General features: G+C 48.3%; 1 protein-coding gene across 1 annotated transcript in view; it reads right to left on the minus strand.

The window, feature by feature from the left end:
• The window catches only part of LOC135827034 (uncharacterized), a 42,893-nt gene that overhangs the window by 24,121 nt on the left and 1,988 nt on the right, over positions 1–16,784 (minus strand). Inside the window, exon 2 of the mRNA XM_065339556.1 lies at positions 11,798–11,927. Coding sequence (XP_065195628.1) covers positions 11,798–11,885 — 88 coding nt within the window. The 5' untranslated portion in view covers positions 11,886–11,927. The remainder of the gene's footprint in view (positions 1–11,797; positions 11,928–16,784) is intronic.

The raw sequence follows: 16,784 nt of genomic DNA on the forward strand, positions 1-16,784 counted from the left end.
GGTCCGTCTGGGATGGACTCAGCATGTTGGCGGCGGATCTGCTCCTCTTTTAAGGGGGCATCAACCAGTCTGTGCCAGGCTATTGCTGACCTCTCTCGTCTTCTTGCTACCCGTGTTCTTCCCGCTGAAGGCCTGGTGCCGTTTCTGTCTTGCCGGCTGATTGCCCTTGACAAGCAGCCTGGCGTACGCCCTATTGGCGTGGGCGAGGTGCTTAGGCGGATAGTATCGAAGGCTATTCTGCGCATTGCTTCCACTGACGTGGAGGCAGCCTGCGGACATCTTCAGAAATGCGCTGGATCACCAGGTGGCATTGAAGCAGCAGTGCATGCCATGCAAGACATTTACAACGAATCGTCCACTGAGGGAGTGCTGTTGGTGGATGCCAGTAACGCATTCAACAGCAAAAACCAACAGGCAGCTCTGCATAACGTTCAGCGCTTCTGTCCAGCACTATCCACCATTCTTCTAAACTCCTATCAGTCGGAGGCACGTCTGTTTGTCGCTGGTGGTGAGGAGATTTCGTCAAAGGAGGGTACCACCCAGGGAGACCCGCTGTCCATGGCATTTTATGCATTGGCCACACTCCCCATCATTCGGCATTTGCAGCAGCAACACGACGCCGTTAAGCAGATTTGGTATGCCGATGACTCCAGTGGTGCTGGCAGGATGAGAGCGATTCGAGACTGGTGGACAACAATCCAGGAACACGGTCGCCTGTATGGATATTTCACCAATCCGGACAAAACCCTACTTCTCGTGAAGCCCGGATTGGAGGAGGAGGCTCCTCGGCGTCCCTGTCAGAGTTTGCTGCCTGGCAGGAACTGTGGGAAGACCTTTCTCGGTGCCAGCACCTGACAGCACAGTCGAAGGAAACCAGGGTATCTTCCATCCGTCAGTGCCTTGATGAAGACCTCAGACGTTTTATCAGGGAGGGCACCATTGTCATCGCGACCAATCCTGATGCGTGTGACGTCTTGGAGGCGGTCAAGCAGTTTCTTCGCCGACAAAGAAACCCGATACTTGACCATATTGAATTTTATAAGCGCACACAACAGAAAGGGGAATTGTTTGACGGGTTCCACACTTCCCTGAAGGAGTTGTTTAACACGTGTGATTTTGTGGAACACGAGCTCTGTTCTGCCTGTTCGGCACGTGCCTGTTCTACGTGCAAGACTAATCTCGCGCGGGTCCACGCGGACATGATGGGAGACCGCATTGTGATCGGTATCCTGGACGATACCACCCGTCACAAACTGTTGTCCACCTCCGACCTGACATTGGAGGCGACAGTCAAGGTGTGTCGTGCAGAAGAGGCAGCCACACAGACCAGGCACCACATCCCTACCGCCGGCCAAGTCAACGCTTCCAGGAAGTCATCTTATCAGCGCGCGAAGTCAGCTTCACAGCCCCCAGTTGAGGCGAAGCACACTTCTGCTCGTGATAAGTGCCGTAACTGCGGACGCACAGCGCACACGAAATCACTGTGTCCAGCGATCAACAAAGTGTGCCTCAACTGTAATGGAATGGGTCACTTCCGGGCAATGTGCCGCAGGCCTGCCAAGAAGCCGGACAAGTCGTCCAAGATCGCACACTTGCGACTCAACCGAGCATCTCTGTTGGACGACGCAACAGCTTCCGTTGCTACCCAGCTTGTGACCGAGCCAGAGCCCGTTGCTCTTAGTTGGCTCCCGGATACTGGTAGCGACGTTGATGCCATCGGCACTCAACACCTTGACCAGTTAGGCGGATTTGTCAAGAACCTGCTTGACGACATCGACGATGTTCGTACCGGAGATGGCGCCAGTCTCACCCCTGTTGGCAAGATTTCGGCGACTCTCAGTTGTGGACCAAACCAGCACACGTCCACCATTCATGTCTATGATGGTTTGTCTGATGCCCTCCTATCTCGTTCATCCTTGCACGTCCTGGGATACTTGCCGTCCGGCTGGCCGAAGCAAATCGCAGCAGTCCAACAGGTAGTCCCACCGGTCGTTCCCGATGCACCTGCGGACAAGGTTGTGTCCAAAGCCACCGACTCAGAAACGATGAGAGCCGAACTCCTAGCTGAATTCGCTGACGTCTTTGATGACTCTGTGTTGAAGCCGATGCTTGGTGGACCTATGGAAATTAGAGTGCGAGCTGATGCTAAGCCTGTCGCTGTATATCATGCCCGCCAGATCTTGCATGCGTACCGTGACCAAGTGAAGTCCCACCTGGATGACATGGTCCGGGATGCCATCAACGAGGAGGTCACCGAACCCAGTGCGTGGTGTCACCCAGTTGTCATCGTGGACAAGAAGGGGACAAACGAGAAGAGGCTCACCGTTGATTTCAAAAAGCTCAACGACCAAGTCGAACGCCCTGCTCACCCCGCACCAAGCCCTCGTGACGCTGTATCCAGCATTGGCAACGCAAGGTATTTCACCAAGCTAGACGCCCGCCACGGCTATTGGCAAGTTACTCTGAGCGAGGCCTCCCATCCGTTGACCACGTTCATGACACATTGGGGTCGGTACAGGTACCTACGCAACCCACAAGGATTGGTCTCTGCCGGAGACGAGTTTAATCACCGCACAGACGCCGGGTTTGCTCATATCTCCCAGTTCCAGAAGGTCGTTCATGACTGCCTCATCTACGGTAACGACCTGCCCACCCACCGATCTCACGTCCGGGATGTCCTGCTCTGCTCCCGGGAGAATGGCATTACTCTGAGCGCCAATAAGTTTGTGTTCGGCATGCCAGCCGTGGAGTTCTGTGGTTACCGCATCAGTGCTGACGGCTGGACTGTCGATGATGCCAAGGTCAAAGCTATCAGCCAGTTTCCAGCTCCCAGCAACCGCACTGATCTCCGATCGTTTACGGGTCTTATCAGCCAGTGTGGTGAGTTCACGCCACACCTGTCTGAGCACGCCGCCCCGTTGTGCCCATTGCTCAAGACGTCCAACGAGTTTGTATGGGACTCAGTTCACACAGACACAGTCAACGCTGCCAAGGCTGAGCTGTTGTCGCCATCAACGCTGTCATTCTTCCAACGTGACCAGCCACTCCGCCTAGAGACCGATGCATCTGCTTTGCATGGCCTTGGCTACGTTCTGTGGCAGTTGCAAGATGGCAAGTGGCGCATTCTCCAGTGTGGCAGTCGATTTCTGTCGGATCCAGAATCCTGGTATGCTGTCATCGAACTGGAGCTCCTAGCTGTCGTCTGGGCGGTGAAGAAATGTTCTCTCTACCTTCCCGGTACATTGTTCGAGGTTGCGACCGACCACCGGCCCCTCACATCAATCATCAACTCGTACTCGCTCGATCAGATTGAGAATTTCCGGCTCCAACGCCTGGTCATGAAGCTTTGTCCATACCAGCTGCATGCCACTTGGCGTAAGGGTACTGACAACGCTTTCGCCGACGCGCTGTCCCGCAATCCGGTGGATGATCCCACCCCTGACGATGAGCTCGGTGAACACCCAGCCCTTCGTACTCCTGTCATACGCGCTTGCATTCGGAAAGACACCGAAGGTCAGATTGCCAATCTCCAGTTTGCCGAATTGCAAGAAGCCGCTCGAGCTGACTCGGATTATCAGGCACTCCTCATCACCGTCCGGAATGGATTTCCCGACGACAAACGCGACGTATGTCCTGCTGCCCAGCCGTATTGGACAGTCTGTCATCATCTTACAGTCAACCAGGACCTGGTACTGAAAGGTCCTCGCATTGTGGTCCCGCGTTCCCTCAGGCGTAGTGTGCTTGACGACTTGCATGCTGCTCATCAAGGTCTCAACCATACCAAGGCCCGTGCTCCCCAGGTTGGGTATTGGCCCCAGCTGTCCAACGACATTGACAACATCGTTCGCAGCTGCGCTGAATGCCGTCACCACGCACCTTCCCAGGTGAAGGAACTTCTGCTGGCAACTGAGGATCGTTGTCCTGCCCTCCTGTTTGAGAGCACCAGCGCGGATCTGTTCAAATGACAAGGCTACCAGTTTCTGGTACACGTGGACCGCAAGACCGTCTGGCCCTGTGTGGCCAAGATAGGACGCACCGCCACCTCCGCTGACGTAGTCCGTGTGTTCCGAGGCTGGTCCGCGGATCTCGGTGTCCCAGCTGTCCTGAAGACTGATGGTGGTCCGCAGTTCACAGCGCAGAGTTTCTCCGCCTTCTGTCAGCGTTGGCAAGTCAGCCACGTCAGATCCACTCCGCATTACCCACAATCGAATGGCCATGCGGAGGCGGCTGTCAAGGCCATCATATCTCTCGTGTCCAAGACCACCACCAACGGAGACATTAATGTCAACGCCTTCCGTCGTGGCTTATTGGAATGGCGTAACACTCCCCGTAGCTCCGGTCAGAGCCCAGCGCAGGCCCTGTTTGGCCGCCCCCTGTCATCATTCGTGCTTGCCCACCGGACCCGTTTTGCCCCAGCGTGGCAAGAAACAGCTGACGAAATCGACAGTCGCGCCTCTGCCCAGTCTGAAGCAGCCAGTCAGCACTACAACCAGTCTGCCCGTTCTCTGCCTGCCCTCCACCTTGGTTGCCCTGTGGATCTACAAGATCCCCGCAGCAAGTTGTGGAACGCCCGCGGTACCATAGTCGCCATTGGGAGCCACCGCGACTACATGGTCAAGCTTCCCAGTGGCCGAATATACTGGCGAAACCGTCGCTTTCTTCGTCCTGTTGTCTTGCCCGTAGCACCTGCACAGCCGATGCCTGCTACCCCCCCCCCCCCCCCATCACTTAGCCTGCCCCGCCAGTCGGGCGCAGTCAGCGAAGCCGCCAACCCCCGTCTAGGCTGAATATTTCGAACACCCGTGACCAAACTTATTGTTAGCTGCCTGTGCGTCTTCCTGTCTCTTGTTGAGCTCAGCTATGTTCGTATTCAGTTATCTCTATCTTCTTTGCGGTCCTTTCTAGTTGGTATTAGATGCCGTGTTGTCATCTCAGAAGGGGCGTGAGATACATGTATGTAAATGTATTTGTTATATTTCTATCTCAGAAGGGACGTGATGTATCATGCTAGCAAACTCATTTATTGCGAATGTACTTCAAGTTGTTATCACCCGTATAACGCGTATTGTTACGTTATACGCCTTGCTTCACGTGATTACGTCATGTCTCTATTGGACGCAGGCATGCATCCATATTCTGGATTCATGTGTTCTTCTCCTTGCTCTTCTTCCTCACTTGAGAATGTAAAATTTAATTAGTTTCTATTATCTTGTCACCAAACTAGTTCCTGTTGTCTAGTAGTAGTGGTGTGCATGAGAACATAACTGCCCATAGACACTCTGGCTTTCACTCGCTCACATACAGCGCAGTTGCACACTGGAACACCCTTTCTGCTGAATACCGTCTCGCCGACTCCACCGCTATCTTTGTCACACCTGCCAAGCAACACCTAGGGTCTAGTCCCTATTCACTAGATCCCCGATCTTTGCTGGCTATGTGTTTTGGGCAACATCACCAACGCAGACCAAGACCAGAACGTCGATGGATAATTTTGTTGCTAAAATCTCGGCTTAATTATAGGTTTCATGTATTTGCATGACATCCTGCTGGTTTGTCTCCTCCTTTGCCTTCTTTGCCTTTTATTTGTATTCTTTTATCGGTTTTACTGCTGTGGTTGGCTTTCACCCTTGTTTCAGTTTTACTGGCTGTCATCATGATGCGCCATGGTATAATGATATAAATACATAAATTAATTCAAGTACATAGTCGGCAACAACTACAGTGCTCTCAATCACAGAAATTGGACCCAATTCCGTTGTGCGGGCGCCGCAGCACGCTGTAGCAGACAGCAGAGGTCGACTGCAAATTACTAAACGGAGATATATTTCAGGAATGGCCAAGGCCCATGCAAAGCAGTGAAGGAAAACAGAAGGCAGAAGCAAAACGAAACACAAATGGGAAACGCTGATGAGCTAGAGGCACCGGGAAGGCATAGCAAGGAGAGCAAAGATGGTATGAGACTGACTGGCAGTGAAGATGAGTTGGTTGATGATGACGAGGCGGATAATGACGAGGCGGATAATGACGAAGCGGATGATGAGGAGGCGGATGATGATGAGGACAATAACGAAGAGGCGGATGGCAATGAGACGGCTGGTGGTGATGGCGATAAAACGGATGATGAGGAGTCAAGTGGCAGGGAAGGTGATGGAGCTGATGAGGGTGAAGTTCGTAAGAAGTCAGCTGTGTACTAGCATTTGTTATCTCGTACCGATTATTTGAGTGTGTGTGGCGATTCCCATTTCTCTGTACTGTGTCATGCCCGTTATCTCCAGTAGTTGAAGGTCCTTGAAGCTGTTTGTATTCGTATGCACAAGCCTGATCTGTGTAAGCAAATTTTCATGTTGCGTGGTGATGTCTGCGGCATTCATACTTTTCATACAATCATGTAGATAATTTTAATTAAACTTTTATTTCCACGTAGATAGTTCAGACAGCTTTGTCTTGCACTAAGATGACGAAGCGTGTGACCACACAGCCCGCCAATGAACATGACAGCCAGACTACTTCAGACATGAACACAGGAAACCAGTACACGTGCACATGAGCGCACAGTCTATTTATTGCAACACCGCAAAGCACAGTTAAGAGTGTCGAGCCATTTATAGTTCAGCAGCCAGGCCCTGAAAATACCTCTAGAAATTGACTTTCGTTCCGACTTCTTCCGCACAACTTTTTGACGATGCTAAGTTGAAGAGAAGGCTTCCCGGGCATCCACTGCACTGTTCGTTGCCTTCACAAGTGAATGCATTGACTAGTAAAACAGACTTTTTCGTCCAAATCGGCCATTGCTTTTTTCACCTCAAGCGCACGGTGTGTGGGGGGGGGGGGGATAGTAGTTTTACGACTCTCGGCGGCACCGCATGGTGGGAGTTCCCCATTATGAGATATCGGTGTCAAAGGGCCTAGCCCTAGCCAGCCAGGTACTACTACTAGTAGCAGTACTAGCAAGAGTACATAACCCCAAGAGGGTTATGTACTCTTGCCAGTAGGTGGCCTAGGCCATGCACTATTACGCATCAAGAGTATATAACTAGTTAACCTGGAAGGTTATATACTCTTGCTACCATGCAGAGCAGACGCGTCCATAGTTCGCAACATCCGCAGGCAGTCCGTGCGCCAAGGCCCTTCGCGGCTTCAGTTCAGAGACCGATTTTCATTTTCTCGTGAGAATCGTAGCCTCCAAGGCGCCGCATGGGCTGGTTTTCTGTTTTGTGAGCATCTACCAATCCTTTATCAGTGTTACAGGGGCATTTGAGCTTAGGGGACAGAGGTGGAATATTTCACCAACTGAAGTACTAGTTTTTTCTGAATTTGTTGAGTACTAGGTCGCATCGTGTAGATATGTCAGTATACGTGTATGATTGTGGTGAAATTCTGAGCATCAAATTATTATGGGCATCAAAGCACTGGTGCTTGCCCATTCAATAAATAGGTCTCCTGCTCTCTGACTTTTTTCTTGCATTGCGCGACTATCAAATTCGTTGAATGAAATGAAGGAGCAAATTTGTTGCTGACTGCATCAGTTCTGTTTTCCTCAGCTGTTCTTTTTTCAGTGTGGTGACTTCTGATCCATGAGGCAATGGCATGAAGTCAGTAGTTTGCAGTATGTGCAGAATGCGGCTTTCTCTCTGTCAATGTACCTCTGACAGCTGAAGCCCAGATCACGGTTGCAGTTTGCTGGCTATGGCCAGCAGCAGTCTAAAGTTGCACCTTTCCTTCCACGCACAGCAATGCTGAATATGTCAGCAGGCTGGCCAGCTATAATAATTATAACTGTTTGGAGGTCGGAAACGCTGAAGACGCGATCCCGTTAATATATTGCTCCAACGGTAATGAAGAAGGCCTCTTTGATTTATTACCATTTCGTGTGGATATCTATGGTGTTGTAGTCCAAGTCGTGCGGACCATAAAAGGTATTAGACATGAAATAGTGAAGGTAGTGCGATTGACACTGACGACAGCAAACCAACAGTGGATAACCAACAGTGGATATCAACCACACTCCCAGCGTCATTCTGCACACCAGGAGAATCCAATACAGTCAACTTCGCTAATAACGACTGCGGACATAACGACAATTTGCAAATAACGACAGAATTTCCATGCCCAGAGCAAAGTTCCATCCCACTGTAATAAGACTTCGGGTATGACACTTCGCGAATAAGGACACCTTTTTGATGCCCCGCCGAGTGTCGTTATAAGCGAAGTTGACTGTACATATAGCTGCCAACTCTGATGGTATAGACCCGATAACTTCCATCTTTCTTGTTTTGTTACTCTACGATTGGTATACAGTCATGTACTAGTGTAATCTCTGTCCATATGCGTAATGCACTGTATTTGTTTCTGGTGACTGGAGGTAGTTTATCATAGCACTGTTTTTTGTTTTGTTTTTGTTGAAGATGAGCATTATCATGTTAACGTTACCGGTGTCGCGGGTCATTCCACAGTCCCCAAAGGTGACATTCTCGGCAACGGACCGACCCAGTAGGCAACTGATTAATGATAAATTTGCTGCCATTCATGATTGGTATCACGGTGCGCCACAATGGCATATGGTGCAAAAAATCTGTCTTCTGGCAAGAACAAGGTGCGGTTGGTTGCCTTCCTGGCTGCTGGATGAGCAAGCGATAAGTTTGCAAGTCGCTTCACGCCTGGAAAGAGTCTCTTTGTGACCATCGGCACGTCTTGCATGAAGATCGCGTAAGGCCAAGACGCCACTGCAATGCAGCGGAGCCCTTGTCTAGACCTCACGTCTTTCTTCAGCTCTTTCAGTCTCTGTTCATGTGTGCTTCATATGCTTACTCTTTGGTTTTGGATATCTTGACGGACATTGTACATCATATCAGTCATGTTCATTATGTAGGATTTGACTTCAATCCTTTGTTGTTGTCCTAATTATCAACCTAGGCGGCATGCCGTGCATTTTGTGTAATACAAATCAATGATTATGTAGCATAGTACACGTACATGTACATGTATACAGAAGAATGGTTTCTTCCCTCTTTCCTATTTGCACTGCACCTTTCGGTATGTTTGAAAGGCATTTTGTCCCAACCCGGTGGTATAGATAATTTAAAAAAAACATCCTAAATTGTCTCCAATGTAACAGTTACTATGCTGTTACTATGCCGTTGCTATGGTTACAGATGTGAAACAATTTCTTCCGTATTTAATGCCCTTGCATCCTGAATCTAAAGGAAATAATGTGATTTATAGGGAGCACTAGGTGTCATGGTCAGGTTTTAGGTGTCCATTTGTTGTGTGCTCGAAGTGGGAACGGGCGTGAATATTTATGGGGCCTGGCTGCTGGACTGCTGTATTTCCCCGTAAGTAAGTTCTCCCCAATGACTTATTACCCCCCTATAAAAAATACACTTTCCACTGCCGAGGTTATCACCCCGAAAAACAGTTCCCCCAAAAGATAGTAAGTTCGTACCCGTCCTACATGTACAGACACCGTACAGTACATACATCATATCAAGCGTACATGTGTACTCTTGATCATATGCACGGACACTAGAGTTGCGCAGGCTTCCCACTGCGTGTCATTTACCCCCGATAATAAGTACTCCCCGAAAGATAGTGTAGTATCCCTGCCTGGCTAATACGGAAGTAGTACGGAACTAATACGGAGCTTTGCCTGATGTATGTTTGGTGTGTCTCCGTATGTAAGCGTACGGCGTCTGCTGCATAAAAGCTGCTGCGCATTTCTGTTTTGATATTATAGCAACAACAAAGCTAAACCAAGAAGAAGAAGTAGTCAACCTCTAGGTGTGCACCGGAGAGAAAGTCATTTATTTGCCGCTTCTTCTTTAACTTCTAATATATCCTAGGTGTGTACCTAAGAGAATAATAATAAAAGATAACTCGTGTTAATTGTACCGCGCCTACCACTCGGCTAGTACCACACCCGAAAGTTTGTACTCATGTGGTTGCTAAGTTCGAAAGTTAGTACGTACAAACCTACGGGGAAATACGGTATTAGACTCTCTGTCAGTCAACTATGGTAGAAATACAAGTTATCATGTCCAGGGTTTCTCCCTCACTCTCCTGCAATGCTACACTCCTACATACTGCGGATGCATTTGCTGTGTTTTCACGTCAGTCACGAGGTCGGAGAAAGCCACGTTTGCCAACGCGCTGTATATCGTTGCATGCATGGCTTGCCAAAGTTGCATACAAACGTTGTGGCCTCATGGCTCTTGCATTACATTTCTAGAATTACAGTGGAACTCACTTAGACCATACCCGCGTAAGACGGGCAAGCTCATATACAAATGTGTTTGGAAAACGACGTACCATGATAGGATTTACAACTAGTATTATGAAGGGCTTTTCAGCAGGTACAGACAGAGTGTACTAAGGGCCGGGTTCCACTGCGGCTCCGCTGCTCCGCTGCTCGTCTTTCGCGGCTTGAAACGTCATCATTACCATAGTGACCGCGGCTCGAGCTGGAGCAGCGAGGCCGCGGCTCACCGCGAGCTTTTGCTACGATTCTTGACCAAAAACTGCGAGCCGGGGTCGCGGCTCGACCTGTTTCCCGTACTTTGCATTGTTTCGTACGCCAGAATTTTAAAATTCAAAATTTAATTCGTTGCGCAGGCCAGAACACGAGGATTTTTTTGATTTCGCGCGCGCAGGCAGGTGAAACGTCATCAAAAAGTGTGGACCACGACCGCGGTACCGCCAATGGCGAGTGTCAGTGGAACCGCGCTGCTCCGCTGCATGCAGCCAAGTGCCACGGAGCAGCGGAGCCGCGGAGCCGCAGTGGAACCCGGCCCTTAGTACTATGTTGGTGTTTTTCAAACACCGTTCCACTTGACAGGTTTGCACGACAGGTATTTTAGCATGTTGACAGTGCTGAGAAGGCTGTTTGCAGTGAAGGAAGCCTGGTTTGGTGTCACTAACCACGTACATTTTGCAGGGTCTAGCAAGAGTCAACTTTGGATAAGAAGTACTTCAGATACTAGAGACGTTTTGCATAACCGTTTGCGCCTATTTTTGTTTGACGTCACTAAAAGCGAACAATCGCCGTTTTGAAAGGGAAAGTCGAAGGAAACGTGAAACAAACTTTTGCAGTAGTTTTCGCTGTTCACGGACCAGTGCAGTGCAATGGTGAACCACCCTCATGCAATGTTTTGTGCTTCATCTTTCACAATCCAGAAGAACTGCTCTTGGCTTGGTCGCTAGTGCTAGTTTGACAATATGGCAAACCATGTTGTTTCATCTCCGTAACCACCACCGATCTTCTGTCTTCTCATTTTCTCAGAGTCGGTGATGCTTTTCTGGATTTGTAGATGCGCAGGATTGCGGCACAGGCGAACATGGTTGTCTGTGGGTCTCCGGCTATCGACAACATAGTCAAAAGGCTCTTGTCTCAGAGTGCAGCCACTCACGGCATATTATTTTCTCAGTCGGATGAAGCTCTGTAGATCTACCGAAGACGACTTCTCAAACAAGCACGAGTGCACTCGTACTTTTCTTGGAGCGAAAATCATGGAAAACACAAACTTCACGCGAACATTCGCACACATATTCGCAAGCCCAGACGTGAAAATCCATGCGAACGTTTGTTCTGCAAAACCTCTCTACTAAGTTCGCTTTTCCAGTCCCGAGGCAGTACCTCTTATCCGAGTTCCACTGCATCTCGCAGAGAGGCGTTCGAATGCCCGTATTGCTCAAAACGAGAGCCATTACAAGCAGTGGACCATGCAATAACCCTTGAAATGACCCTTGAAATCAAGTCCCACACGTTTGTTCCCCCATAACCTAAAGCAATCACTTCACTTACCAGCACCATCAGAGAGAGCTGGATCTCTCTGATCAGCTGGTTGTGACTGGCGGCCGGAGCTCTCATTCTTGCTGGACCCTAGCCCCATTGGTAACAATAGCCTTCACCAGTGTTGTCACCACACGGATATCTGAAACACAGCAACACACAAACACAGCAACACGCCAACACAGCAACACACAAAAACAGCAACACACAACCACAGCAACACACAAACACAGCAACACACAAACACAGCAACACACAAACACAGCAACACACAAACACAGCAACACACAAACACAGTAACACACAAACACAGCAACACACAAACACAACAACACACCAACACAGCAACACACCAACACAGCAACACACAAACACAGCAACACACAAACACAGCAACACACAAACACAGCAAAACACAAACACAGCAACACACAAACACAGCAACACACAAACACAGCAACACACAAACACAGCAACACACAAACACAGCAACACACAAACACAGCAACACTGTCATAAACTACCATGTACAGACACATCCACACATTGTCGTCTACCAGCACCTGCAGACATTTTAACACGTTAAACGGTGATTTAGGCTAATCGGATCTTACAAACACGTTATTCTGCCTGATAATCAGAAATCCTACGGACAGTGGGGAAATCCCTGCCTTAATCACTACATGTTTCATGTTCATGTTGCAATGGGCCAGCAGAATTTATGTTCTCAGTTTTATAAATGAGAGAGCAGGTATGGATACAGTACTGGCACTAATGACAGTCCAGAGGCCTCGCTATGTTTTGTTTTTAACTAGGGCTCTAACTAGATACTATATACAGTCAGAAAGTGCAACAACTAGGCACAACACTGACAGAGTACTGAGACCCTCGATGACCTGACACCTAGCTTCAAAACATCTCCGTAGCGCAAACCAACAGCCTTCTAACTCTGAAGGTTCAAGGTTAATTTAAGGAGAGACCGAAGAGGGGAAGGTAAGCGCAACGAAACCAAGCACAGGCCACAGTCCCACGGGAACGAAGAATGTCGATTGTCCCTGGTTTGTTTAACTTTCTGACTGTATGATCATATAGTTAATGCATGATAATGTATGATAATATATAGTATATAGTTACTATAGTAACTAGTTACTATGGAATCTAGTTACTATGGAATCTAGTTACTATAGTAACTAGATTCCATAGTAACCAGTTACTATAGTATCTAGTTACTATAGTATCTAGTTACTATAGTAACTGGTTACTATTGAATCTAGTTACTATAGTAACTAGATTCAATCTTGTCTAGTTACTATAGAATCTAGTTGCAGTGGTGTACAGTTACTCTGAACTCGTATCCATGTGACCTTTTCCTTTCTACATGTATATTTATTATCGGCTCAACATCCGAGTTTCAAAAAAACATGTATGCGATAATTATGTTGAAAAGATGTTTCTATCAGTTTTATAGAAATAGCAGAAATTGAAGTAACACGTATCATGACCTAGGTGAAAGCAAAGCATAGCGAGGGGACTGGTATTTCCAGCCCACTCATTTGTAAACCAATCATTAATTTTCTGGATTCCCCAGAGGCTGAATCGAGTAGTGGTGTACGGTAGTTAAATTTTAAGAGAGGATGTCTGAGAATACCAAAGTATGTGTGCAAGTGGATCTCTCCGATTCCGCTCAAAATTTGCAGGTAGGTTCCCTTTGGGGTGTGGATCGATTGGGCAAATCCCTTGAAAATTTTTCTGAAGGGAACCTTGAAATTTGCATACCCTCAAAAATGGCCGAAATATCACATTATTTATGGGTCTAGAAACGAGTCACGCCACAGCGTATACGAACAAGCTATGAACAAAACTCCATCAAGCCAACATTGCCTCACCTTAGAAGAGTTCCTGGAGCAGTACCGCTTAGCCACGCCAGCATCCCAGAAGACGAGGTCCATCACCCCCTGACGCCACAAATGATCGTCTTGAAAAGCCAATTTACAAGCGCTGGCAAAACAGCCAGCTACGTCCTCAATTGGCCAGAACTATACACCGGCAGATAGTAGAACACCTCTTCTAGCGCTGAGGACATGTCCCCCATCTTCCTTTTGGGGTTTTCTTGAAATAAACTTTTTTGAATTTTTCCACTCGACCATGCTGAAATACGGCCAAAGTCACACCTGCGCAGGAAAGCTCGCCCCTCCGCGACGTCTCCTCAGCAATTTCTACTCCAACACTACTCCCAAGGCCGCAGAACAAAGTGTAGTGTTGACTCTGACAAGGAAAAGCAGCGGTGATCACTTGTCACTCCAAACGACAAGCTTCTCCTTGCGCCACCAATAATTTTTTGTGCGACTGTTGATGCAAAAGTGACTGAAGGCCTGAGCGCAGTTTTTGAATTTTATTGCAAGATGCACAGTGAAATCACGTGCCTTGTGACGCAAGAATGCCAAGTCGCGTGGCCCACGGCTCCCGAAATTTCAGAGTGACCTTTGTCAAGTGCGCTTGTTACTCGCCTTGAACGCCCGTGGCTGTGGCGTTGGTCTGGAAGTGATCACACTTGTGTGGTTACTGCGCTTAAGAACACGCTGACCGTGTTGTAGGCCTACGAACCGGGACTTTCCCTGACCATGTAGGTCGAAGACCAGGCAAATGATGATGAAATCACATTCTTTATGACGTAAGAAATCTCTCATGCAGTTCACGCGACAAGTGCGTGCAGCCAGTGCTGCTCGCGTGCCAGTCAACACAAAGGGACCGATCTAGCCGCTTTTGTTGAGCATGGACATGAAAACTAGGGACTTTTACTGTTGGACTATGTTCGGGATTGCAGGAGGTAAGTGTGAAAGACGAATAACTCTCCATGCTGTACGGGGCATATTTCAACGGCTTGCTGCCATTGCAACACTCCTAGGACAGTTTGTGGGGGTTCTCAGCAGATCAAGCAGGAAATGCCGCTCATCTCACCTCTGCCATCATGGTCTGTTCCGAGTAGCGTTCCAGACACGTTCGCGATCGATGGCTGCGTATCGTGATGCAGGAAGCGTCATCCTACGTCACAGAGCACGCGATCTCACCGTGCATCTTGCAATAAAATTCAAAAACTGCGCTCAGGCCTTCAGTCACTTTTGCATCAACAGTCGCACAAAAAATTATTGGTGGCGCAAGGAGAAGCTTGCCGTTTGGAGTGACAAGTGATCACCGCTGCTTTTCCTTGTCAGAGTCAACACTACACTTTGTTCTGCGGCCTTGGGAGTAGTGTTGGAGTAGAAATTGCTGAGGAGACGTCGCGGAGGGGCGAGCTTTCCTGCGCAGGTATGACTTTGGCCGTATTTCAGCATGGTCGAGTGGAAAAATTCAAAAAAGTTTATTTCAAGAAAACCCCAAAAGGAAGATGGGGGACATGTCCTCAGCGCTAGAAGAGGTGTTCTACTATCTGCCGGTGTATAGTTCTGGCCAATTGAGGACGTAGCTGGCTGTTTTGCCAGCGCTTGTAAATTGGCTATTTTCAAGACGATCATTTGTGGCGTCAGGGGGTGATGGACCTCGTCTTCTGGGATGCTGGCGTGGCTAAGCGGTACTGCTCCAGGAACTCTTCTAAGGTGAGGCAATGTTGGCTTGATGGAGTTTTGTTCATAGCTTGTTCGTACACGCTGTGGCGTGACTCGTTTCTAGACCCATAAATAATGTGATATTTCGGCCATTTTTGAGGGGTATGCAAATTTCAAGGTTCCCTTCAGAAACTTTTTCAAGGGATTTGCCCAATCGATCCACACCCCAAAGGGAACCTACCTGCAAATTTTGAGCGAAATCGGAGAGATCCACTTGCACACATACTTGGGTTTTCTCAGACATGCTCTCTTAATTTTTTTAATTTTTTTCCATACATAACATGGGGCTCATTCCTGAACACACACTGACAGGTCAGGTACATTCTACGGAGTAGTTGTATTATGCTATGGTGCTAGCTTATCGATTTTTTCTTCTTCTTTTTTTCTCCAATTGTTGGCACACATAACGTGGTACTGAAACACGAACTATCTCCCTGCATGCATCCCTTCCATACACTTTGCAGGCATACACATCCTACCAAGTTGCTTCACGTTATGAACCTTGCGTTGAAAGCCCTATTTTAATATTTGACCAGCTTTCTGTACACACACACACACACGCACACACACACACACACACACACACACACACAGATACACAACGAGAGGGCTTGAATGAACAAGAGCAACTCAATATGCTGCGTTTTTACTTTCTCCCTGTCATTACAATTGTCGCTTTCTAGAGTGATCTTTTAAAGTTTACTTTGTCCACTCGACGTGAAGAAATCAGCTAGAAGTTTGTGGCCTCCTGCTTTGCTGCACTTGCGGCTGGGGTCGACGTCTTCACCAGAATTTGAGGCAGACCCTTCAGTATTCAACAAAACGGTGAACAAGAAGCGAGTTCAAATTTAGGTCATGAAACTTCGTTTTCAAGCAATCGATGCCTCCAGGTGGCGGGCGATGACGGCAAACTAGCATTTTTGAAGTACACCGTAACGACCACCAGCGACATAGGGTAAGCAGTTCCGCACCTTCTTTCCTTGACAAGCGCTTCGCTGTTTTTGTTGGTGTTTTCAGGCCTGCTACCTTCGCAGCAACATGCGCCACATGTAACGCATTTCAGGAATTTGAGAACACTTTGTTCTTGCCATGGTCAAATTCAGCATGCCAAATTCAAGAGATATACCAGGATTCGTATCCCTGAGCCTTTTTTTAATTCACGGTTCGCGTGGGGGACCGGTACGAACTCCAGAAAAATGATACTCACTCTGGGCGAAATAGTGCGAAACGAGAAGAATTTGTTTGGTGCGGAAGAGAGCTCCAAAATCACAACGCCTTTCGTAACAATTGCGAGGGAAGGGTCATACCAATGTTCGAACACAGAAAACAGTGATTCTGCCAGCCTGATTAAGACAATCAAGTCACAAACATTGCGATGTGCGAAGCAACAATTGTAG

Source organism: Sycon ciliatum, chromosome 11, assembly GCF_964019385.1.
Source record: "Sycon ciliatum chromosome 11, ocSycCili1.1, whole genome shotgun sequence".
In the NCBI taxonomy this organism is placed as follows: Eukaryota; Metazoa; Porifera; class Calcarea; order Leucosolenida; family Sycettidae; genus Sycon; species Sycon ciliatum.